This window comes from Sander lucioperca, chromosome 12 (assembly GCF_008315115.2).
Source record: "Sander lucioperca isolate FBNREF2018 chromosome 12, SLUC_FBN_1.2, whole genome shotgun sequence".
NCBI classification, from domain to species: Eukaryota; Metazoa; Chordata; class Actinopteri; order Perciformes; family Percidae; genus Sander; species Sander lucioperca.
In genome coordinates this window covers 34,564,479-34,585,250 of record NC_050184.1, presented here as the reverse complement: position 1 = coordinate 34,585,250, position 20,772 = coordinate 34,564,479, and the positions used below count along the sequence as shown (strand labels likewise).

Genomic DNA, 20,772 nt, shown 5'->3' with positions numbered 1-20,772 from the left:
TCATTCCGTGCTGTAATCCGTGTACGGGTTCTGGTGTGTGTTGTGTTTTTTTTTTTGTTGTTTTTTTTTTTACCTTTGACTTTCAGGTAGTGTCCTCCGAAACGGTAGGCCTCGAAGTTGAGGGACAGCGGCGTGTTGGACTGATCCAGGAACAGGTCGACCCGGGACAGCTCAATGCCGTTCCTCTCAAACACCGGAGCTAGAACCTCTCTGGTAACACAGAGAGATAAAAGATCATTAGGGTTCACAGGGGTGGTAAAAAATCGATTCACGTATGTATCGTGATTTTTTTTTCGGCGACTACATCATATCAGTTTCTGGCAAAACAAAGCGAAAGCAGAAAATGCAGAAAATTTTATATAATATATATGTTACGTTCTTCTTTACAAATGAAGTAAATGTCAGACTGACTGACTGACATGTGATGAACAATTCGTTTTTAGAAATGTCTCATGATATATTGTCTCCAGAAGTGTATTATTCAACTTTTGGTTTTGTTAAAAGAAGGAAAAGGAAAAATCGCAATACTCAATATTATCGAATCGCAATACTTCTAGAATCGCAACAAATGAAAATCGCCACCCATGTATCATGAAAGCAGATCGTCCCAGCCCTAATGGTTCATGTCAAACTCTTGCAAAACATTGTATATGTCCTCCTCTCTTACCTCAAGGTTTTCTTTTTCATCGCAGGTACAATTTCTGTGTTTATGTCCACGCTGAGATCAAACTTAAGGCTGAAGCACTCCTTACTGGGGTCCTGCAGGGGGAACAGACACACTGTTAGTTTACACAGGTGGGGCCCGCCCCGGGCTCGGGCTGTATGTGTGCTTTTAGCAGATCCACAGGGGGGGTGGGGGGGCTGCCTGACTCAGACACACAGCAGCCTGGGAGATACCATTCTGTTATATCAGTGTTGCAGGGAAGAATGACGGCTGCTTTTGTGTTGCACAACTCTTTGCTTGTATCGCGCACCATTTGTGAAAACGTATGGCTCTACAAATAACTTGGGAGTCACAAAACAAGTGACAAATACTGCTGACCCATATGATATAGAAAAGTAACGCACCCCCAGGGTTGATTTGAAGAAGGCCTTAGGGACGAAACGTCAGAATAAATAGAGATACGCGTATGGAGCCAGAATGTTTTTTCTCATTTTCAAATACTGTTACACAACACAAATACGCAAACATTTCTGTGGAAATGTAGACTGTAGCTGTAGACTCCTTCCAGGAAGTCTGGGGGTGAGGGGGAATTTTTTATGTTGCACCCTGCCTGCAGCCCCTGTATCTGTATGATTACTTACATCAGTGTGTCGTCTCCGTGGCTTCTTTTTCACCAACTTCATCCCCCCTGTTTTATGCTCCCTGCAAAAACAGTTACACACACACACACACACACACACACACATCATCATTATCATACCTTTTAACATATGCAACATATAAGGAACTGCTTAATGTGACCATGGAGACTTAAAAAAAGAAGTGATCAAACTGTCAGGACACACACGCATTTCATGGCTGTAATTTATCTTCCAGTGTGAAAAAGACAAGAGCTCTACTGACAGGCAGGAATACATGCACACTGTAACGGAAGGGTTACCGACCCGCGGTCATTGCTCCCCTCGTCCTCTTCCTCCAGGTCGGAGGGGGGGCTGGTGCGCGGGGGACAGGAGCGCGTGGACACGTTCCGAGCCAGGATGGAGGCTGAAAGTCAAGAAAACACAGCAGTCAACCCTACTGCTGGATCACAACTATGGCAAACTTTAATATCAATCTTTCAACCTCTACCGTAGAGCAGGGGTGTCAAACTTAATTTCACTAAGGGCCACACTGGAAAGTGAGAATCACATCCAGCGTGGCCAGACGTATAGTTTCTTGACATGCTTTTATTTCATCGAGAAAAGTCAAATCGTTTTGACTGCATTATTTCAAGTCTCATTTAGCCTTCTCGCCTACAGTTTGGTCCACATAAAGCCCTACAAAAAAGTCTGCAAAAAAGTTCCTTAGCCATCGTAGAATATGGCAAATCCAGTAAAACAAGGCATTCTGATTACATTTTTAATAGTAGGCTGCCACACAGCTGACTGACAGCAAACTGTTTCACAGCCTGAATATACAAACTCTCTGGTTCTGGTTGAGTCTGAGTGTTGCGTAATTGCAGTTTGAAAACAGTTTCCTCTCTTTTTGGTTTGTCACACAACTGGAGGGGCCAATATTTATTATGAACATAAATTGATAAATGCAGGCCGGAACTGGCTATGTCATAAATGTATGCAATACAAAATTATAATAAAAATTCAACAGTTCCACAGTATCATCCCTTTCCGGAATCAGTATCCGTGTTGTCCTCGTATTGTGATCAGTATCTCTGATATATGTCCATAAAGCCAGAACCTGTCTGAGAATCCTCACGTTTTAAGGTTTTTCTTGAGTATCAAAGTCAAATACAGGCTAAACGATAGGGCTCAAGTTGTAGCCTGGGGCCCACAGTGTCAGACTTTGAAACCACCTGCATCTGGATAGTTTTAACTTCACGGTAGAACGTAGTCCACAATGAAAAATGTTCACAATGAGGTCTTTAGATTATTCGGAGTAACCAGAAATCTCAGGAACATAGTCTGCATTGTTTCAGACCTCTGAATCGCTGTCCACATCTATGATTTAACAGCAATTTGAAAGGTCTGGCACTGTGCCCACTGAGGGCAGTTTCTGCCAGTTGGGGGAAGAAAAAAAAAAAAAAAACAGTTGACCAATCGGAGCTTTGTAGGCAGGATTAAGACTGACATCTCCCTGCTATATCCATGAGAAATAGTGACAGGAATGGCAACAAGCATGGGTGAGATCGACACAGCTGCACAGGTTGTAAGCAGCGACAACTCCTGAACTGTAAAATGGCTCTGTGCTGAAAAAGCGCTACTTCAGCCTCCAAGTCGACTCAAAACTATGTCAACAGGATGGATATGTCACCGGCTACTGACGCGAGAAATTGGCAAACATGAACACAATGTTAGGTTGACTGAATGAGGTGAAACGAAATAGTAACTGGTTGATTTTCTGGCTTAGTTAGGACTCAAGGTAAGTGAGAAATAAGTTTATTGTTATTATTATTTGGATGAACCAACCCTTTAATAACCATCACAACAGGAGTTTAGCTAGGGCTCCACGATATGAGGAAGGTATCTAATTGCGATTATTTTTGACTGATATTGAGATTGCGATATGATTCACGATATTGGGGGGAATGATCTTTTTTGTATCATTATATATTCTATATTTTACATTGAAAAATATTAAAATTAAAAGTCTGTAGGATAGGATTTGTAGGCCGTGACGTCTCTGCAGCACCACAACACTTCATTCAGAATGGTTTGACACATATTTTGCCTTTAACAAAAGGCGATTTGGATATTGCACTAGTCCACATTGCAATTTCGATAAAATTGCGATTAATTGTGCAGCCCTAAGTTTATCTATTGGTGAAGATTTTTCAGACATACATTGTTGATTACAAAAATTATAAATGTTAAAACTCAAAATTGTATAATTGTAAGAATCCCCCCTCCCCCCATCAGGAACAGCACCGGACACTTTATAAAATACTCTTAGAAACACTTTTTTCTTTCATTTTAGATTTTATTTATACCCAAATAAAGAAACAAAGCGCATTTACCTTGAGGTTGTAAGTCAAATCGGGGGTGCCGGTCAAAGTGCATGTTGTCTGTGTTCTCCGAGTGGCTGCGCGAGTCACATGACTCGCACAGGTGAAGGGGGCTTTTGTTATTCAGGTCTTGGCAGTCTGGGTGGTGGCAAACCTAAACGCAGACAGAGAGGAGAAAAAAAGAGGAGAAAAAAGGAGAAAGTCAGATCACATAACTGCCAAGTACACAAAGTCCCTGCCTTAAAATACAAAAAAAAAAAAAAAAAACATTTCGGAAAGACTGGGCCAAAGTGAAAATGGTAAAACAGTCACACACACATTTACAATAAACCGCTCCCTGGCTGACTATTGTTTCTGCCACAATTAAATATCCACAGAGGCTGCCAGGGGCATTCCTGAGGTTTGGTGACTCCCACCATCCCGCCATCTGTCCCCTCTGTGGGATGACAACTAATTGGACTTAAAGTTAGTTTTTCACCTTGTGTGCTGATCTGGGACCAGCTTACCCTCCGTAATCGTGAAACCACGAAACTGACCACAGGCCAGTTAACTGGGAGAATTCCAGGCCACATAGCTCCAAAAGCTCCAGAGCCGAGGCGACAGGCAGCAGAAGGCTGCAGGATTAAGGATTTCTCTGTCTCGGTCCAGACAGATCCGAATACCCCCCCACCCACCCCGCTGCTCTTTCCCTCACCTCAGGAGTGTCCCCTCTCCACCCTGTGTCCCCCTGCACCATCACCCACACCCAGCTCAGGAAGCGAGGATGTATGGGGAGATACAATGGCGGTCCTGCTAATGTACTTCCTGTCATTGTTCCCATGTACTCAGGAGGAGCAGCATGTCTGTGCATGTGTGTGTGTGTTTGTAAATGTGTGCACAACAGGGGTTTGAGTCCAGCTTTCATGTAAACACAACAACTATAGATATGCAAAAGATAAGACGTCATCCCCTCGATAAAAACACTTTTATATAGGCCTGTCTGAAGTAAATATATTGTACTGCCACATGCTCTAGCTACACATAACAGAGTTTAAGTACAATACAGTAACTCAGATTTCAATACAAATGACTCTCCGTCTCCTCTCCTGGTACTCTACCGTCATATTCTGCAGATTGGAGCATGAGTCTCCCCCACTCCTGCAATCCGGCTCCATATCCATGCCAGCAGGCACCCAGGAACCCAATAAGCATCCAATTTGCCACTGTGCTGGCCTGCTTATTCACTCTGCACTGTCCCCCACGTCAAGCCACACTGACGAGCTGCCTTATTAATCCACTCCTCTCAATGTCTAGCCAGGCATAATCGCAGACTTTAAGGAGCAGGTTGCAGGGCTGGAGGGGGACAGAAAGAGGGAGGGACGGAAGGAGGGATAAGGTTATGGGAGGATGAGGAGTCCCAGTAAAGATATAAACCCAAGGCAGGAAGGAAGAAGAGGAAGAAGAAGAAAAAAAGGTCCATCCAGAAGCTATTCAGAAGTACAAAGCCCCCTAATCTTGCAGCCTAATTGGTGCCTGTGCTCTGTCAAAGCCATCCGATGGTCCTGCTGCGATTAAACAGCCTGGCTATGAGCGCCACAAGTCAGGGTCTTCTCCTCTTTTTCCCCTCTCTCCTCTGCCACCACCAGCACTGACTCCTCCCTTTCTCTCATGCACCCAGGGTCATTATATCCAGACAGAGCCACTAACCAACCAGGGAGAGGTTTTAAATAGAAAGAGACTGAGAGAATGGCCTTGTTTACTGTGACAGGCTCTCCTCCAGTACGAACAACTGCATTCTAGGATAATTCCAGTGTATTACAACTTGTGTCCTAATTCTCATAGTTGTCACGATAGTGTCAAGAATTCAGTGAGAAATCGATTCTTTTAAACACTCCCCAAAGTCACTGCACAACAGTGTAAAAATAGTAAAGTAGTTGCTGAGATCTGGGGACACGGTGGCACCACTACAACAATGTATGTGGTAAGGCAAGAAATGTATACGGCAGTCAGACCATTCAAATGTTATTATTACTGATAGGAATAATGGCCAAAATCTATCAAAAATAAGATCTGCAGCCACGTCAGTGGCTCCGTGGCTCTGGACTGTAGACAGACTGTACTGCGGCACCTAAATGCTAGTGTCATCTGTTTGCATGCACACAATGACAATGCTACTCAGTTACTCGCTGTCACTACAGTCTTCATTTATCCTCATTTGGCACTCCTGGTTGGCGTAGGAGTCCGGTTGCGGTTAGCACAATGTCTCTTTGTGCCGCTCCATGCCAACTTAAGTCACACAGAACAACTATGACTTGTTTACCCGCCCACACCGCCCCCTGCTGCATATCTGATGTATTTACACGCATATCTGATCCATTGCCATTACTTCATTACTGCACCATGTTAATTATTCGAATAGTCGACTATTCAGTGAAACCCCTAGTATGGAACAAATGTTCTGTTTTTTTTCTTCTTTTTTTTTTTTTTTTTTTAAACCTGTTCAGTCTTGTGCTCACTGAGTAATGACTACAGCAAAGGAGGATAATGGAAACAGTGTGAAAACTCAAGTAATTTCTCAATCGTTGCAGTTGATGACATATATGACAAGTTGCAGGTACAGAGAAGTAAAGTGTCATCACCCCCGACTGAGTCACTGAGCTTGATTTACCGCCAAAGGACCATGCTGCCAAAGAGACAGCTTCAGGGCAGAAGCAAACAAGTCACAGAAATCTGTTACATCGCCTACATATGCCTCTCTGAAATCAACGTCAACGCACGTGCGTGCACATTTTGGTGCAGCAGAGTCAAAAGTCCCATCGCACAGAGGTGCTATGTTCTCCATGAGGTGTGGAGACAGACGGCCGGGCCAGAGAAATACGAGCAAATCAGATGCCATATTTAGACAACAGGCCTTCCTCACTATCAAGTTAGGGCGTTCACATTCCAGCTGAAAATATCTGACGCTTTAGCCAAGACAAACGAGTGCATCACAGGATGAAGAAAAGGCTCAAAAAGCACCAAACGGAAAAAAACCCTCAAACAAAGCATGTAATCTTACATCAAAGACAGATACCTGAAAATATGACCCTAAAATAACTTCAGCTCAGGATATGTGCAACAGGGATTTTTGCAATACTCAACATTCCTATCAGTGAGAGGGATGATTGATACTTGGGCACGAGGACGACCAGACTCGGCCCGTTTCTGGATCAGTTTTCCTACAACGAAGAGGAGTGCGAGAGTGACTGTAAGGGAATGTGAGCGTGCAGGACAGCTGACAGGAGGCCAAGCGTGCCTCGTACTGAGTGTATGATTGCTGCGATACAACATGTGTCATGTGAGTGTGTGTCGCGTGTGTCTGGCCGGATTAGCGGAGAGGTTCGGGGGGGGCACAAGTGACTGTAAATGAACACACACACACACACACACACACACACACACACACACACACACAGCCCCACCTTCATCCCCCTCCCCAACAGCTGAGAACACAGACCGACCCCACGGCGGCCCTTTGTCTTGGCTTAGCACATCCAAAGCCACGTGGCACCTGCTTATGCACTTGTTCACACACACACACACACACACACACACACACACACACACACACACACACACACACAGTCGCACACGCACAGCACACGAGTCGCTCAGCTGTAATAAAGGTAGTATTCTTGTGCGGAAGTATATAAGTGAAGTCTTCTTCTTTATTTTTAAAGATTATTTTTTGGGGGTTTTCATAGCCTTTTAATTGACAGGACTGCTTGAAGACAGGGAAGGGGACGGAGAGAGAGAGGGGGGGGGGACGACGGGGACATGCAGCAAAGTGCCGCGGGCCGGATTCGAACCCGGGCCACTGCCAAGGACTCATGGGGCGCACACTCTGGGTTGCCCCATGATTGAAGTCTATTGAGGTGAATCCGGATTCTTACCTTTACCTTCATCCTTCAACCTCGGCACGCAACATATGAACAACACACTTTAAAGCACTTACTGCAGCCACTGGCACTGACTAACGTCACACAGCTGATGCTAAAGGCATTAAAACTGGGGAGCCATTATTAACTTCATATTCAAATGTCTTCAACATGATTTATAATTAAGGATGGGACTTGTGGCTTTTGGAGCAACAGCCTGGCAGTTCAATTTGGCTGCGACATCCTCACCACCGTCACACAATTTTGTCTCCCAAGGACAATTTCTTTAATACGTTTGGACTGCCTGATGCATCCTCGCTGGGAACAGGAAAATCTGTGGGTAATCAGTCTCGGTGTATGAAATTATAGGACGCATTGAGGAAAAGGCTGCAGATACATTCAAACCCGGATTACAGATCTGATTCGATGGGATACAGTGTTCATCGATCACACGGCTGCTTTGAAGAGCAGGCAAAGAATCTGCTCAGTAATGATCTCTCGATCTCCAAAACTATGCTGGATCAGACCTCCTATCTGTTTCCAAATGTTATGCATTCCCCCCCCCCCCCTCTAAAACCGCACTCAGCCTTCCTCCGGAACAGCTTGTCCTGCCAGTGCACACCTAGCACTTGTGTAATAGCATGCATCACCGTGTGCATGCGTGCGTGTTTTGAAGCGTGAAGAGAGGGGGCGGGGGGGGTGTATGTGAACCGTAGGCTGCAGTTTCTCTCACAGCCAAATGTCATGGTGTATCTTCAGAGAGATAATAGGCTTTCCTTGTTCTGTTGTGTAAAGCTTGATAGAGTTGGCGTTCAATAGCATTTTATCGAAATCTGAATCACTTATCAACTCTAATTAGGTTACGTTTTTCAACATCTGTAAGTAACTGAAATTCAAAGATTCAATTTTGAGCCGTACCGCAGCTTGTTGGCAGGTTTTTAGTGATCTTAGCAAAAAAGCTGAAAAGGAGATGAGCAGAACAAAATATGGAATACTGATTAAATGCATTAGGACACATTGAAATAACAGCTGTATCCTGACTGACTTACACTTTGTCTCTAGTGTCGATGAAGAACTGTTTTGATAGGATATGATTCCCCTGATGCTGACATAATGCACTCAGCTGGATTATTTGTGTAGAGAAGAGGAACCACTCTGTTGTATTGAACTACAAAACATACAGTTGCAAAACGTTGTCCTTGTGTAGCCCCATTGGTCCCGGATGGTTCCCATAGAAAAGCTCACAAAAGGTGAGATTTATGCTTTTCTTGGAGAGAGAAAAGACTTTAAGGACGAGGACTAAGTGGCTGGTTTGGCAAATGTACATCTGGTTAACCGTCCCATCTCCGTTAAAGAGCAGCGAAGTCACTGCCATGTGCTTTTCTACGGGAACAATCGATCCAGCTAGGCCCAGTACAGACACCAGCTTGAAGAGAGCAGAATACCGAATCCACTGGTTAAGTTTCTGCCGAATCCAAAACTGAATACCGAATCCTCCTCCCATCCTCAGTCCATTAACACAGTAAACACATTAATGTATGTAATGTACCTAAAGTTGCTGCATTTTGGCTGCTGCCTGTAGATTCCTTCATGCACAACTTATATTCTTTTGTATGTTTCATACGCAAATGTTTTAACAGCGGCGATGTTGTGTATTGTTTAGGGTCCTTGCTAGGGCTTTGACTTTTGCCCAAAAATCATATTCGAAGTTTGTTTGTTTATGAATATTAATATTCGAATATATTCGAATATTTATTAATAATATTTTGACCATTAAATGCCTTCAGTAAGGCTTATATTGGTATCAAACTTCGTATATGTTCTGTCCACCAGAGGGCAGTGTATCAGTCAGTAGGGCTGAACGATATACCGTTATCGTATCTATATCTAGATATGAACATTCAAGATATTAATATCGAAAAAGTAACGATATAAACGATAGATTTTCCTCCGCGCACGCCCTGCATGTACAGCTCTGGCAGTCACCATAATCACTTTTACGATTGCCCTTGAACGCACCATTACGGCCAGCCAACCACAAAGCTTAATTCATGTGGATCGACAGCTGAAGCCAGCCAATGACAAACATAGAAGGGCAGGAGTGAGGGAGACGAAGACTGACGCACACACACAGGACATTCACAGCGGGGAAATCGAAACGAAAGAAAAGTAACATGAGTGCGGAAGATAATGCGGCCGGTGGCGATGCAGAAACTAATTTTGTGCCAAAACATAAATCATCCTCCATTATTTGGAGGTATTTTGGATTTAGAAAGGATGATGTCAACCAGAGCGAGGGGTTGTGCAAGTCGTGCTTGGCGAAAATTGCGACGAAGCAAGGTAGCACAACAAACATGTTTCACCACCTGAAACAACACCATCATGTGCTGCACTAAGAGTGTATGACAATGAGAGAAACACTGGGGACTTCTCAGTCATCCCAAAAGAGGCCCAAGCAAAGTATGATTGCTGATGCTTTCAGTAGTGTTACACCATATGAGTTGACGTCCACCAGACATAAAGACATTACAGACGCTATATATATAATAATAAGCCAGACATGGTTAACAAGCTAGTGTTCCTGGCAAAGAATCTGTAACTGTGCTGTAACTACCTCTGTTTTGTTATGCATTTTCTGCATACTGTTATGTTGTCTTATGAAGAATATAAGATGTTGCACTTCAATGCACTTTCAATGTTTCACCTTCCACCAGCTGCTGCATTTTATTTTTTTTGTTAAAGCAGAGCTGCAGTAAACATTTTTATTTTTTTATTTATTGATTGGTGACTATGTTACAGTAATGTTGATGACTGGCAGTGAGTTCTAATCAATAAAACTGCACTCTTTTGTATTATGATGTGTTTATTTTTCTGAAGAATGCTTGATTTTCACCGAACCCGTAGTCATATCGTATCGATATCGAGATATCTGGCATGAATATCGAGATATGAAATTTTGTCCATATCGTTCAGCCCTATCAGTCAGTAGGCATGCAATGATGTTGTTAGAAGAAAAACACACTGCCACCACTGTTTTTTTTTTTAATTAAAAGTCAGACCCTGGATTAAACACAAACAATATGCTTTCAACAGGAAGGTCGGATATTTCACCGTAGCCTACGTAAGTGGTCTGATGTTCATACTTTTGCGCTGGTGTGTGCGTCGAGCCGCGTGTGTGTGGGTGTGTGTGTGTGTGTGTGTGTGTCTGGGGAGTGTGTGTTGTGAGAGAGTGACTGTGATTACCGGTAGCTTCAGAGCGAGTAGCGACTCTATAGTCTTAGTGAGAGAAACAAAGTGTCTCCCCTGTTCTTTCTGACCACGGTGGGAAATCTGGAGCAGGAGAAGTTAACCCTCTCCTTGATTTTACATTGTTTATGGAGAAGGAGAAGCAGGAAATGAGTCGGGGGAAATGCGCTACCAAGCCACGGCCGAGCGACGTGTAGTTACATTTTGAAATGCGTGAAAAAGCCTCGGAATCTGAATTGAAAACAAGGTTTACAAGCAAACACATTTACAAAAAAATAATGCCCATAACAGGTTCGAAATTCGAATATTAAGGGCTGCCTAATATTCGTTCGAATATCAATATTTTTTTTAATATTCAAATTATATTCGTATATCGAAGTTCGGCGTCAAAGCCCTAGTCCTTGCCACCACGAGACTAATCGGCATTGCAAATTGAACATGTAGCTGGACTTGAATCGCCGTCTTTTGACTGAAAGTACTGCCAAACAACGCTTCTTCTTCTGTTCACGAGTTCCATTTTCACTTTCTCACAGCCTACTGCATTGAACGGTCCACCTACGTAACACCTTCCCATAATCTACGGCGGCGTCATTACGCCGACCAGCGTAGCGCGCTTAGTGCAAGCGTAGGGTTCGGTGGAAATAAATTCTAAGGTTCGGCAGAAACCGAACCCCATCAAAAAGCCCAATATTCGGCGGAATCCGAAGCCGAATCCTGGATTTGGTGCATCCCTGGAATCAACGTTAACAGCTACAGCTGATATAATCTGATGTTGGTGATTTTTATCAGTGCAAGCAACGCTCAAGGCATGCTCAAAATGAGATGCTATGTTTTTTACATTGCGCTTGTCTAATAACAAAGAGGAAGGAGAGCTAACGAGGACTGCTTCCAAAATGGAATCGACTCTTGGAAACCAACTCTATTGTAGGGGTGGGGGAAAAATAGTGTATTGTGATATTTTTTTTTTTTTTTTTAAGTGACGTCGTCTACATCATATCAGTTTTCTGACTGAAAGCAGAAAATGCAGAAAATCCATGTTATGTACCTCTTTACAAATGAAATTAATGTCAGACTGACTGACTGACTGACAAAACAATTACTCATGATATATTGTCTCTAGAGGTGTATTATTCAACTTTTGTTAAAAGAAGGAAAAGAAAATCACAATACTCAATACTATCGAATCGCAATACTTCTAGAATCGCAACAAATGAAAATCTCAATAACTGGCACCCACGTATCGTGAAAGAATCGAATCGGGACAAAAGCATATCGTACCATCCCTACTCTCTTAGGTAGATAAATGAATGTCAACACAAGACAATGACTAGCCAACCAAATGTTAATAATGATAGGTGAGAACTAAGAGGGAGAGCTGGCCAAGAATGGAAATACGCTCCAGCTTGAGCTTTTAATAAAGCCTTTATCTGTTGGTGTGTGTGTGTGTGTGTGTGTGTGTGTGGTGTGTCAGACTGTAAGTATGAGTGTGTAGAAGGGTGGGGCTGGATTTAGGAGGTTGGGATTAATGTACGACACGCAAATCTACTGCATCTTATAAAAAACATTCTGCAAAAGAATAACAAATCTTATCTTTTGACATATTGTGAAAACAGGAGTTCCCACACATGTATTGCTCCATAACACACACTCTCTCTCTCTCTCTCTCACACACACACACACACACACACACACACACACACACACACACACACACACACACACACAGCTGTTTGTCATAGTGGTGCCCACACCCACAGAGCAAACTCTATTCCCCATCATTGTTCCAAGCGACCATCATCAGCCTCCACTCACACTCACACTCTAGAAAACATGAAATCAAAGCAAACCTGAATCAACACACAACACAACAGTGTGATTAATGCATCATATTGGGGACAATGGAGAACACCGTTTGGTTAAGTTGAGCTCAAACCGTGTTGTTTGGGCCAACAAACTGTCCGACGCAGAAAGGTCTCAGTCTTTGTTGAGACTGCGGGTGACATCCAGCTACACTGTGTTTAATTACCCGGGCCAACTTTAATGCTTACCATTACTCCACTCTTTCAGAAAAGCCAGTCTTTTGAAAGGTCCTGTCCTAACATGAAAGTCATCACTGATTTGGCAACTGGAGGAGATTGTCCTCAGCAGTAAGTTATGTTAGCGTTGACGCCGCTCCTCATCAGTCACGAGGGGCTGGAGGAGTCGGCACACATAGCTTCAAGTCAACCTCTAGTCTCGCCCCATCTTTTCTTTCAAAAACAATAGGTTTATATTTGATATGGCACCTTTTACAGACAAAGTCACAACGTGCTTCCCATGAAAAATTGTTAAAATAAGACTCAAACAGTAAAAGGAGCAAGCAAAAGAGAAATAAAATACCAATGGGAAATAAAAAATGAAAAAGACTTCAAAACACAGAATTACAAACGTGAGACAAAAGCCAGTTTAAACACGTTGAGTCTTCAGCTGCTTTTTAAAAGCATCAACAGAGACCACAGAACGTAAGACAAAAAAACAGCCTGGCCTGTTTTTTTAATTCTCTTTCTCTTACAGAAAAACACACCAAAAATGCATCCCAATGAACACACCTACGCACGAAATTGATTGGTTAGCAACCAGACGAGGCAGAGTCATGCACCGTCTTGTTCAAATAGTCAAAGTGCAGTGAAGTCAGTCAAACATCCAGACAGACTTTGGTAAGAGCAACTCATACCCGTCTATAACCTCACACTAACCAAAGACAACCCAAACCTCAAAACACAAGTATACATCATCGTCTACGGCCAATGGGAAGACCACTACTGTCTCATTTCCACAGACTAATACACTAATGTGCTGACCTTTGACCTGTGCATACATCAATACAGTACAGACCAGAGTGCATAGACTATACAAACAGTTTTACCAAACCATGTCTAATGCAAATAAAGCTAAAAATATTTTTCAGGCTCATTTTACCGTAGTCTCGCATTGCCAGACCTTCCTCCACCGCGCTGCGGAGGAGGGTCTGGCTAGTGCATACAGCATTCCAGGATGGGAGAAAAACACGCTCTGGTTTATTGACATTTCTTTAAACCAATCACAATCGCCATGGGCAGCGCTAAGCGTCAAATGGAGCCACGGTGCCGCTGTTTGGGGTTATTAAACTGCTGGAGGGGTCAAATAAGTTTAGAGAATGATATCGCTTCACTGTTTAGTAGCCTTTAAGAAGGGGAAGATGCGTTTTCCCAAATTATATCAATATTGTATAACGACACACATCTTCTCAACCCACTAATCAGACGCTGTCAGTTACTTTCTCTCCAGCCACTCATCTTCTTGCATACAACTTTTCTGTCCAGACATTGGTGAGTTCTTAACTGCAACAAACAATATATGTTTCTGCATTACGCAGGGCTGCACAATATATCAACTGCCGCAATAAACACATCGTGAAAGGCTGCGACATATTGCGAAAGACAGATTTTTTTGTGTCAGTTGAAAGAAAATATCAGCAGAAAACTGCACATTAAAACGTAGCTGTCCTTGGTGCCTTTTATAGTCAATACAATGCTCAGTTTGTTCAATTCAATAAAAGAATGTTGGGAATGATTTCCTTTCATTTGTTTAAAATTCAAGCAATTTGTTGTGTTTTAGCAGAATACTAAAAGCAGCAGAACTGAGTACACTTTAAGATGTTTATTTAATCTCAAGTAATATTGTTAGCGCGATATTCAACAATGTTTTTGCATATTTTCCATTTCCATTTTTAAACGTGCTTTTCATCAAGCCGAGCTGACAGACACTGACACTGGGTCAAACTCTGCTACATGTTGCTTTTTTTTTTGCTACCTTTTTCTTAAAAGCCAATTTTGTTTTTCCTCCTGGGAGCAGAGCCCACAGCCCCATATGTGAGTGCTGGAGAGGACCTGCTTTCCTAAACATTACGCAGGGTTGCCATTAGCTGAGGCCCAGCAGGTGGGATTAAAACCAGCGCCCAGCGAGGCTGCAGCAGATCAAAGGGGGAGCCTGGGCAGGCCTGGCCCCGAGTCTGATTTATTTTTCAATAAATAAGCAGTGCATCTGTTGAGGAGTGGCATGGGAGAGAGCCGCCGCGCGCGCGCTCGCTTTCTTCTGCCGCCATCTGTCCTCTGGAGAGGAGGAGAGCCAGGGCATGGTTTTTTACTGCGGCTGTTATGCAACAAAACTGCCTGCCTCACTGCATGCCTGTTCCCTATTAACCGACTCTCCCTTGTTCTGGTACCATACAGTCCTGACGCAGTTCGCACACATGTGGATGTACTCTTACAGAGGCACTTGTTGTTTTTCATCCTCCCAGGAGAGAGCAAAGTGTGTGTGTGTGTGTGTGTGTGTGTGTGTGTGTTCTCACTCCACTGCGTGTCAAAAAGCTACACTTGGTCATGTGCCTTTGGCGTTTGTTACCGATGCAAAAACTCTCCTTTAGCCGTCTAGCCCTTTGGCGTCATATTTAGACGCGCTTGGGCGGGACTCTTGCCGTCACTTGTTGACTGGGTCGGGATGTACGTTTTAACTGACACGCGACACAAGAACGGGACAGTTTCAGGTTTAGGAAAAGATTACCAAAAGTCCTGTGTTGTTTGACCCATCCACCACTCAAACCTTCCTCCTTACGTGGATTTTCAGTCTTTCATACTACTCGCTAGCGTTATCGCTCCAAATACTAGGTCATCTGACAGCGCCGCGGTCAGGCTGTTCTACCGGGTGCGTTCCATACAGGTGCCAAAGGGTGATTTTTGCGTCAGTGTCGGACGCTGAGAGCCACGGACCAAGCATCAGTATTTGAAGAGTTATGACCGAGAACGGGTTGGCATGGAACATAGTTTACAATGATAACAGTGATGGATTTACCACTCTAAACAAGTATACTTAAGACATAATGGTACCACAAAAGCAGGCTTCTTTATTTCTGGCCGGTAACTGTCAGTTTTATTAGCTAAAACGACAACTGACAGATTTCATCAGCTAGCTAGCTAACTAGCTAACTCATGTTTAAAACTAGATCACCAACAAAAGGGTCTGAGTATATACTTGAAGGGCACCTGGTTAGCTCACCTGGTAGAGCCCATATATAGAGGTTTACTCCTCGACGGAGCAGCCACGGGTTCGACTCCGACCGGCGGCACTGCTGCTCATCCCCCCCCTCTCCCCTTTGAAGTTTAAGCTGTTCTGCTTTCATTAGAGCAGATCAACTCACCGTTGAATCCATACTGTTGTTCTTGCGTTTTGGGGTTTTACAGGGAATAAAACCCTCCAAACTCTTTGCATACCAAGAAGTATTGCTCTGTTTGGACCAATTAAACACGTGGAGAAAGTTACAGTTGCTAAGCCATACGACCGAAATTACTCAGTTTACCTAAATCACTTTATTTGGGGATAACACTGAAAGTAAGTGCAACTGTTAAAGTTGGTAATAAACCATCACAAGAAGACTAAGTCGGTCTGTACTGTCGGTATTTGGTGTTTTTTGCCCCCCAAAGTCGCCTTCCAGGCAGCGCGGCAATGGTTATGTTTAGGGTTAGCAGCCTGGAAGGCGATGTTGGAGGCAAAAAACACCATCGAGCTCTGTAAACTGTGAAGTACGTGTAAGGGTAATGTTTGGCTTTTGTTTTATCTTCAAAACAACTTTGTATGATCATGTTTTTCACCCTTTCAGACTTGTTTTTACATTGCGGCTTTCCTCAGTAATTAACTTGGCACGTCCAACAATACTATTACCACAAAATCCAAGTTGTGATAAATCAGAAATATGATTGGAATTAAAAATAAAAAAAAAAAAAAAACATATATCAGTATATCAGACTCCATCAGTTTGTGTGACTAATCTGCTTGTTCCATGGTATTTGTACACCAGATAGACCACCGACTGAGTAACTGTACACAACATTTCATAATGTCCTCCTCTGCACAGTGACACACAGTGATGGATTCATGCTGCAACACAGCAGAAGCTATTTTTTTCATTTGCATTTCCTCTTCGGGCTAATGATTATGCAAATTGTGTTTTGTGTTGCCTCCCAAAATCTCCAGCGAATCACGGTCCTGATGGGGCAACAACACCGCCTCCGTTGTCTTTTTGGCCCTGGCTGCCACTATCACATACAGCAGAGTACTACGGAAACAAGGTGAAATCAGACACCATCCATCGACAGCACAGACAGGCACTCCAGGTTTGAGCAACTGCCACAAAAAAATTAATAAATAAAACTCAGGAACAAACATGCTCGCAGGGAATACGGTAACTAATGTTCTTGTGAAGCAGACTATGCATTCCAGTGAAAGGTATGTTTCAACACGCAAGCCAGTGTTTGCCCACAAAAAAATATTATCTCCTCATCTTCCACAACTCATTGATACTCAACTGGATATGGTCGTTTTTTTTTTTTTATCCAAGCATAAATGGAAACTGCAACAATTACAGGCAACAGGAATGTATTCATTTATATCTTTTAAAAATTGTATTTGGAATAATTGTTAAAGCAAAAGTGAAATTTTCTTTGTTTTTCGATTCTCCGCAGCGGAGTCAAATATTTACATGACACCCAAATGACACATGCCACTGTGACAGTGTCATCACTGAGAAACACCCTCACCTCTAACCCTAATATATTCCCTAACCCATTAACCGCTCAGTCGTTGGACGAACTAGGGGAAGTCATCGAGATAACTTTTCTTATACCTAACCCTAACCCTCGAGCCAACTCTTCAGATGAGAAACACCACTAAATCCTCTTAGCGCTGAAAAACTAAACACAGTTTGGGGTGATCATTACGACTACAGAAGAAAAGCACCACTCACCAGCAGCTGGTCTCTCTCTGCTCTAACAGAGAAGTCAAGTGTACTGACTGCTGTCTCAGGCAACTTTGGCTGGACTGTGACGCAACCAGCCTCCTTATCCATAGCTTCAGGGCAGGAGAAGAGATAGGAGGGTGGTGAACAAGACCAAAAAAGGAGGAAGTGAAAGGTGGGGGGGGTATTCCAAGTAAACCTTTGTGTTGTCTTCCCGTCAACCATGCACTTGTTGTCCTCCGGTTCGGTTTGCCTGTTTATAAAGCATAAAGTAGCCTCTTAATGATTACCCAATTGTACGTTATATCTTTTTAGCCAACTTCAAGTTTGGCAACTTTTTAGCAAAATTGTTACCACTAGTTTCACACTTCTTTGTGGAATTGATGGCGAATAAACATCATTTACATGAAATTATCGGTAATTTTTGAGTAAAATGAGCAGAAATTAGGAATTATCTTGACTAATAGTTGAGGTCAGAGAAACATATGTTTATGGATGATCACAGATTTTCACCCGGGTAGACCATAAAAGTAGTGATCATCAATTAGCGGATGGAACCATCCATGTTATTTTTGGGAAATTTGGTTCATATCTCTGATTTAGAAACTTTGAAAACGGGTCAAATTTGACCTGAGGACAACATGAGGGTTAAATTAGAATTGATTTTGGAAACCACTTCTTATTTGGGATGACGAATATTGAAAGTAGGTGGTCTTTTCATATAAGAAATAGACATGAAATATGCAGACAAAGGAAGAAAAACAGACTTAAAGAGCTGGTCTGCACAGATGTGAATGTGCCTACCTTCACAGCCTCACACAGACAGAAGAAGTCGATCAACAGAAAATTAATCGGCAACTGTTTCGATAATCAATTCATTTTTTTACCCTCGTTTAATATAATCAATTCAATATCTTGGTGTTCTGTCGGTTGAACAAAAATCGGCATTTGTTGAAGTTAGTTGTTTCTCGCTGTTTTCTGATGTTTTGTAGACCTAACGATTAATCAATTAATTGAGATTAATCAATGATGAAAACAAGTCCTACTTTAGTCCTGCTATCCTTTGCTTTTACACAGAATGAACAGAAACCGCAAAAAGACATGACATATCGTTTCTCTAGCAACATACTCTGAGCACTTCATATAATCTTTAATAAAAGTGCCGTCACACTAAAATACAAGAGAAAAGTAGGCCTGCACGATTCGGGGAAAAATATGAATCACGATTTTTTTAGCTTAGAATTGATATCACGATTCTCTGCCATGATTTTTTTCTCATGAAGTGTCATGTTTATTGCACACATGAACCATGACAAAACAAAAAACTGGCAGTACCAAACATAGATTATTTTATTTTGTTTGGCACCTATAGCACATTGCGCATTCCCACAAGCCTATAAACATAGAAAAAGAAATTGAAGTCATTTAAAAATTCAATCGCAAACAGGGGTGAATCGAGATCGCGATTTTATAACGATTTATCGTGCAGGCCTAGAGAAAAGATTGTTTTTTTACATTATATTTACCTACCATAGAAAACTCCACTTCCCAGGAAAGGCAACTGCTTTGAATTTCAGTGGAAGAAACAATCAATATCTCCAATAGACAGCAGGTGGTGAAAGTTTTAGTCCCAACCCGGATTGAACTTGCTCTGTAGTCCCTCAGATGAGTGTGTGTGTGTGTGTGTGTGTGTGTGTGTGTGTGTGTGTGTATGTATTTGTGTGTGTGTGTGTGTGTGTGTGTTTCAGTGAGTTTCAAAATAAAACCGATCTTCGGGGTGAAAACCGCGGATGGAGTTCATCTAAGAGGCCAAAGAACATGACAGACCTGAGAGGCTCGCTCTGTTTACTACAGCAGTCTACTGGGAAGCACACATAAACAGACACACTGAAAACCATCAACCACGCCTACCTGCTTAATCACACTCCCACAAGCTCACACACATCCTGACTGACTCATGTAAACTCCCACTGAAAATGAGCTCTTCTGTACTGAGAATCTGAGTTGTTGTTTTTTTCCATCTGACGTACAGTTCTGTGATATTTCGGCTGATCCATGTAAACCAATATACATATTTTTTTTTCTTATTCATGTCATGTGCTAAACTCTCCTGCTCGACTTAGTACGTCATTTGAAGTTTGACTCAGGGGGTGACATTAGGGTTAAACCAGGGAGTTTGGGTTTCTTCAAAAGTGCTAACCGGGGTCACAGTGGGAAGTAAATGTGTTCAAACACAACCAACACGTGAACAGTACAATACACATATTTGTATAACCACACTCAGTTTACCTTCTGTTCAGTCCGGATCAGTTTTGAAATTAAAAAACAGATAAACGAAAAAACAGGTTAGATTTCATAGTTTCAACAACAACAAAATACCTGATGTTCCATTAATGTATGAAAAATAAATGCCTTTGGTGTGGTGTAGTGGTGAAACGATGCGTCGCTTACAAGATTAGTCAATTGACCAAAAATTAATTTAATTTATCTATTAATCCTTTGAGTACTTTTCCAAAAGGGGAAATCCACAAGTGTTATTACTTCTTACGGGCTGGCTACATTGCACGTGCAATGTACGCGGAGCGGACGCTTCAAAACTACGCTTCCACTATAATGAATGAAACTGGCTACACCGGACATGAGAGCAGCGCGTAGTGGTGCGTATGCTCCGCGGAGATCCGCTCTACAAGCATAAAAATAGGACAGTCTTCTATTTATATTTTTGACGCGAGGTGTGTGTGGCCCTTTTACACAGAAATGGATCCTAAAGTGTCTATATTTCTTTTTAATTAAACTAGGGATATACAGGAAATGACTTAATGACTGTCGGTGAGCGTATGGCAGTTTGGTTTTGAGAGTTCCTGCTTTTATTTCTTGTTTGCCTCAGCTACGTCCTCTGATAACAGCTGACAGCAGATTGGCGTTTTCACAGCGCTGTGCCGGCTCCGAAAAACGGAAGAAACAACAACAATCCCAAAGCAAAAGCTCTCCGTCTCGCCTACGACTCACACAATCCTACGCCGTGTGTGCACAGCAGGTGTAGTCAGTTAAAACATACATTCTGCAGCTCATACGCTCCGCCAACGGTCAGCATACGTTACGCGTTCAATGTAGCCAAAGCGTTATAGTGCACCTATGAAAACAGTTGTGCAATGTCTTC

At 42.6% G+C, this 20,772-nt stretch overlaps 1 protein-coding gene across 5 annotated transcripts in view; it reads right to left on the bottom strand.

The window, feature by feature from the left end:
* The window catches only part of plekhg5b (pleckstrin homology domain containing, family G (with RhoGef domain) member 5b), a 93,815-nt gene that overhangs the window by 32,671 nt on the left and 40,372 nt on the right, over nucleotides 1–20,772 (bottom strand). For 2 of the 5 annotated variants that reach the window (XM_031290506.2, XM_036008503.1), the window contains exons 3-7: nucleotides 3,675–3,816; nucleotides 1,609–1,708; nucleotides 1,306–1,366; nucleotides 668–759; nucleotides 74–210 (exon numbers count right to left, since the gene is read on the bottom strand). In XM_031290506.2, the coding sequence (XP_031146366.2) occupies nucleotides 74–210; nucleotides 668–759; nucleotides 1,306–1,366; nucleotides 1,609–1,708; nucleotides 3,675–3,816 (532 nt within the window). Of the gene's footprint in view, nucleotides 1–73; nucleotides 211–667; nucleotides 760–1,305; nucleotides 1,367–1,608; nucleotides 1,709–3,674; nucleotides 3,817–4,759; nucleotides 4,995–17,621; nucleotides 17,702–19,142; nucleotides 19,464–20,772 lie in introns of those variants that run through there. The other 3 variants (XM_031290509.2, XM_031290510.2, XM_031290508.2) reach the window with 3 other exon arrangements.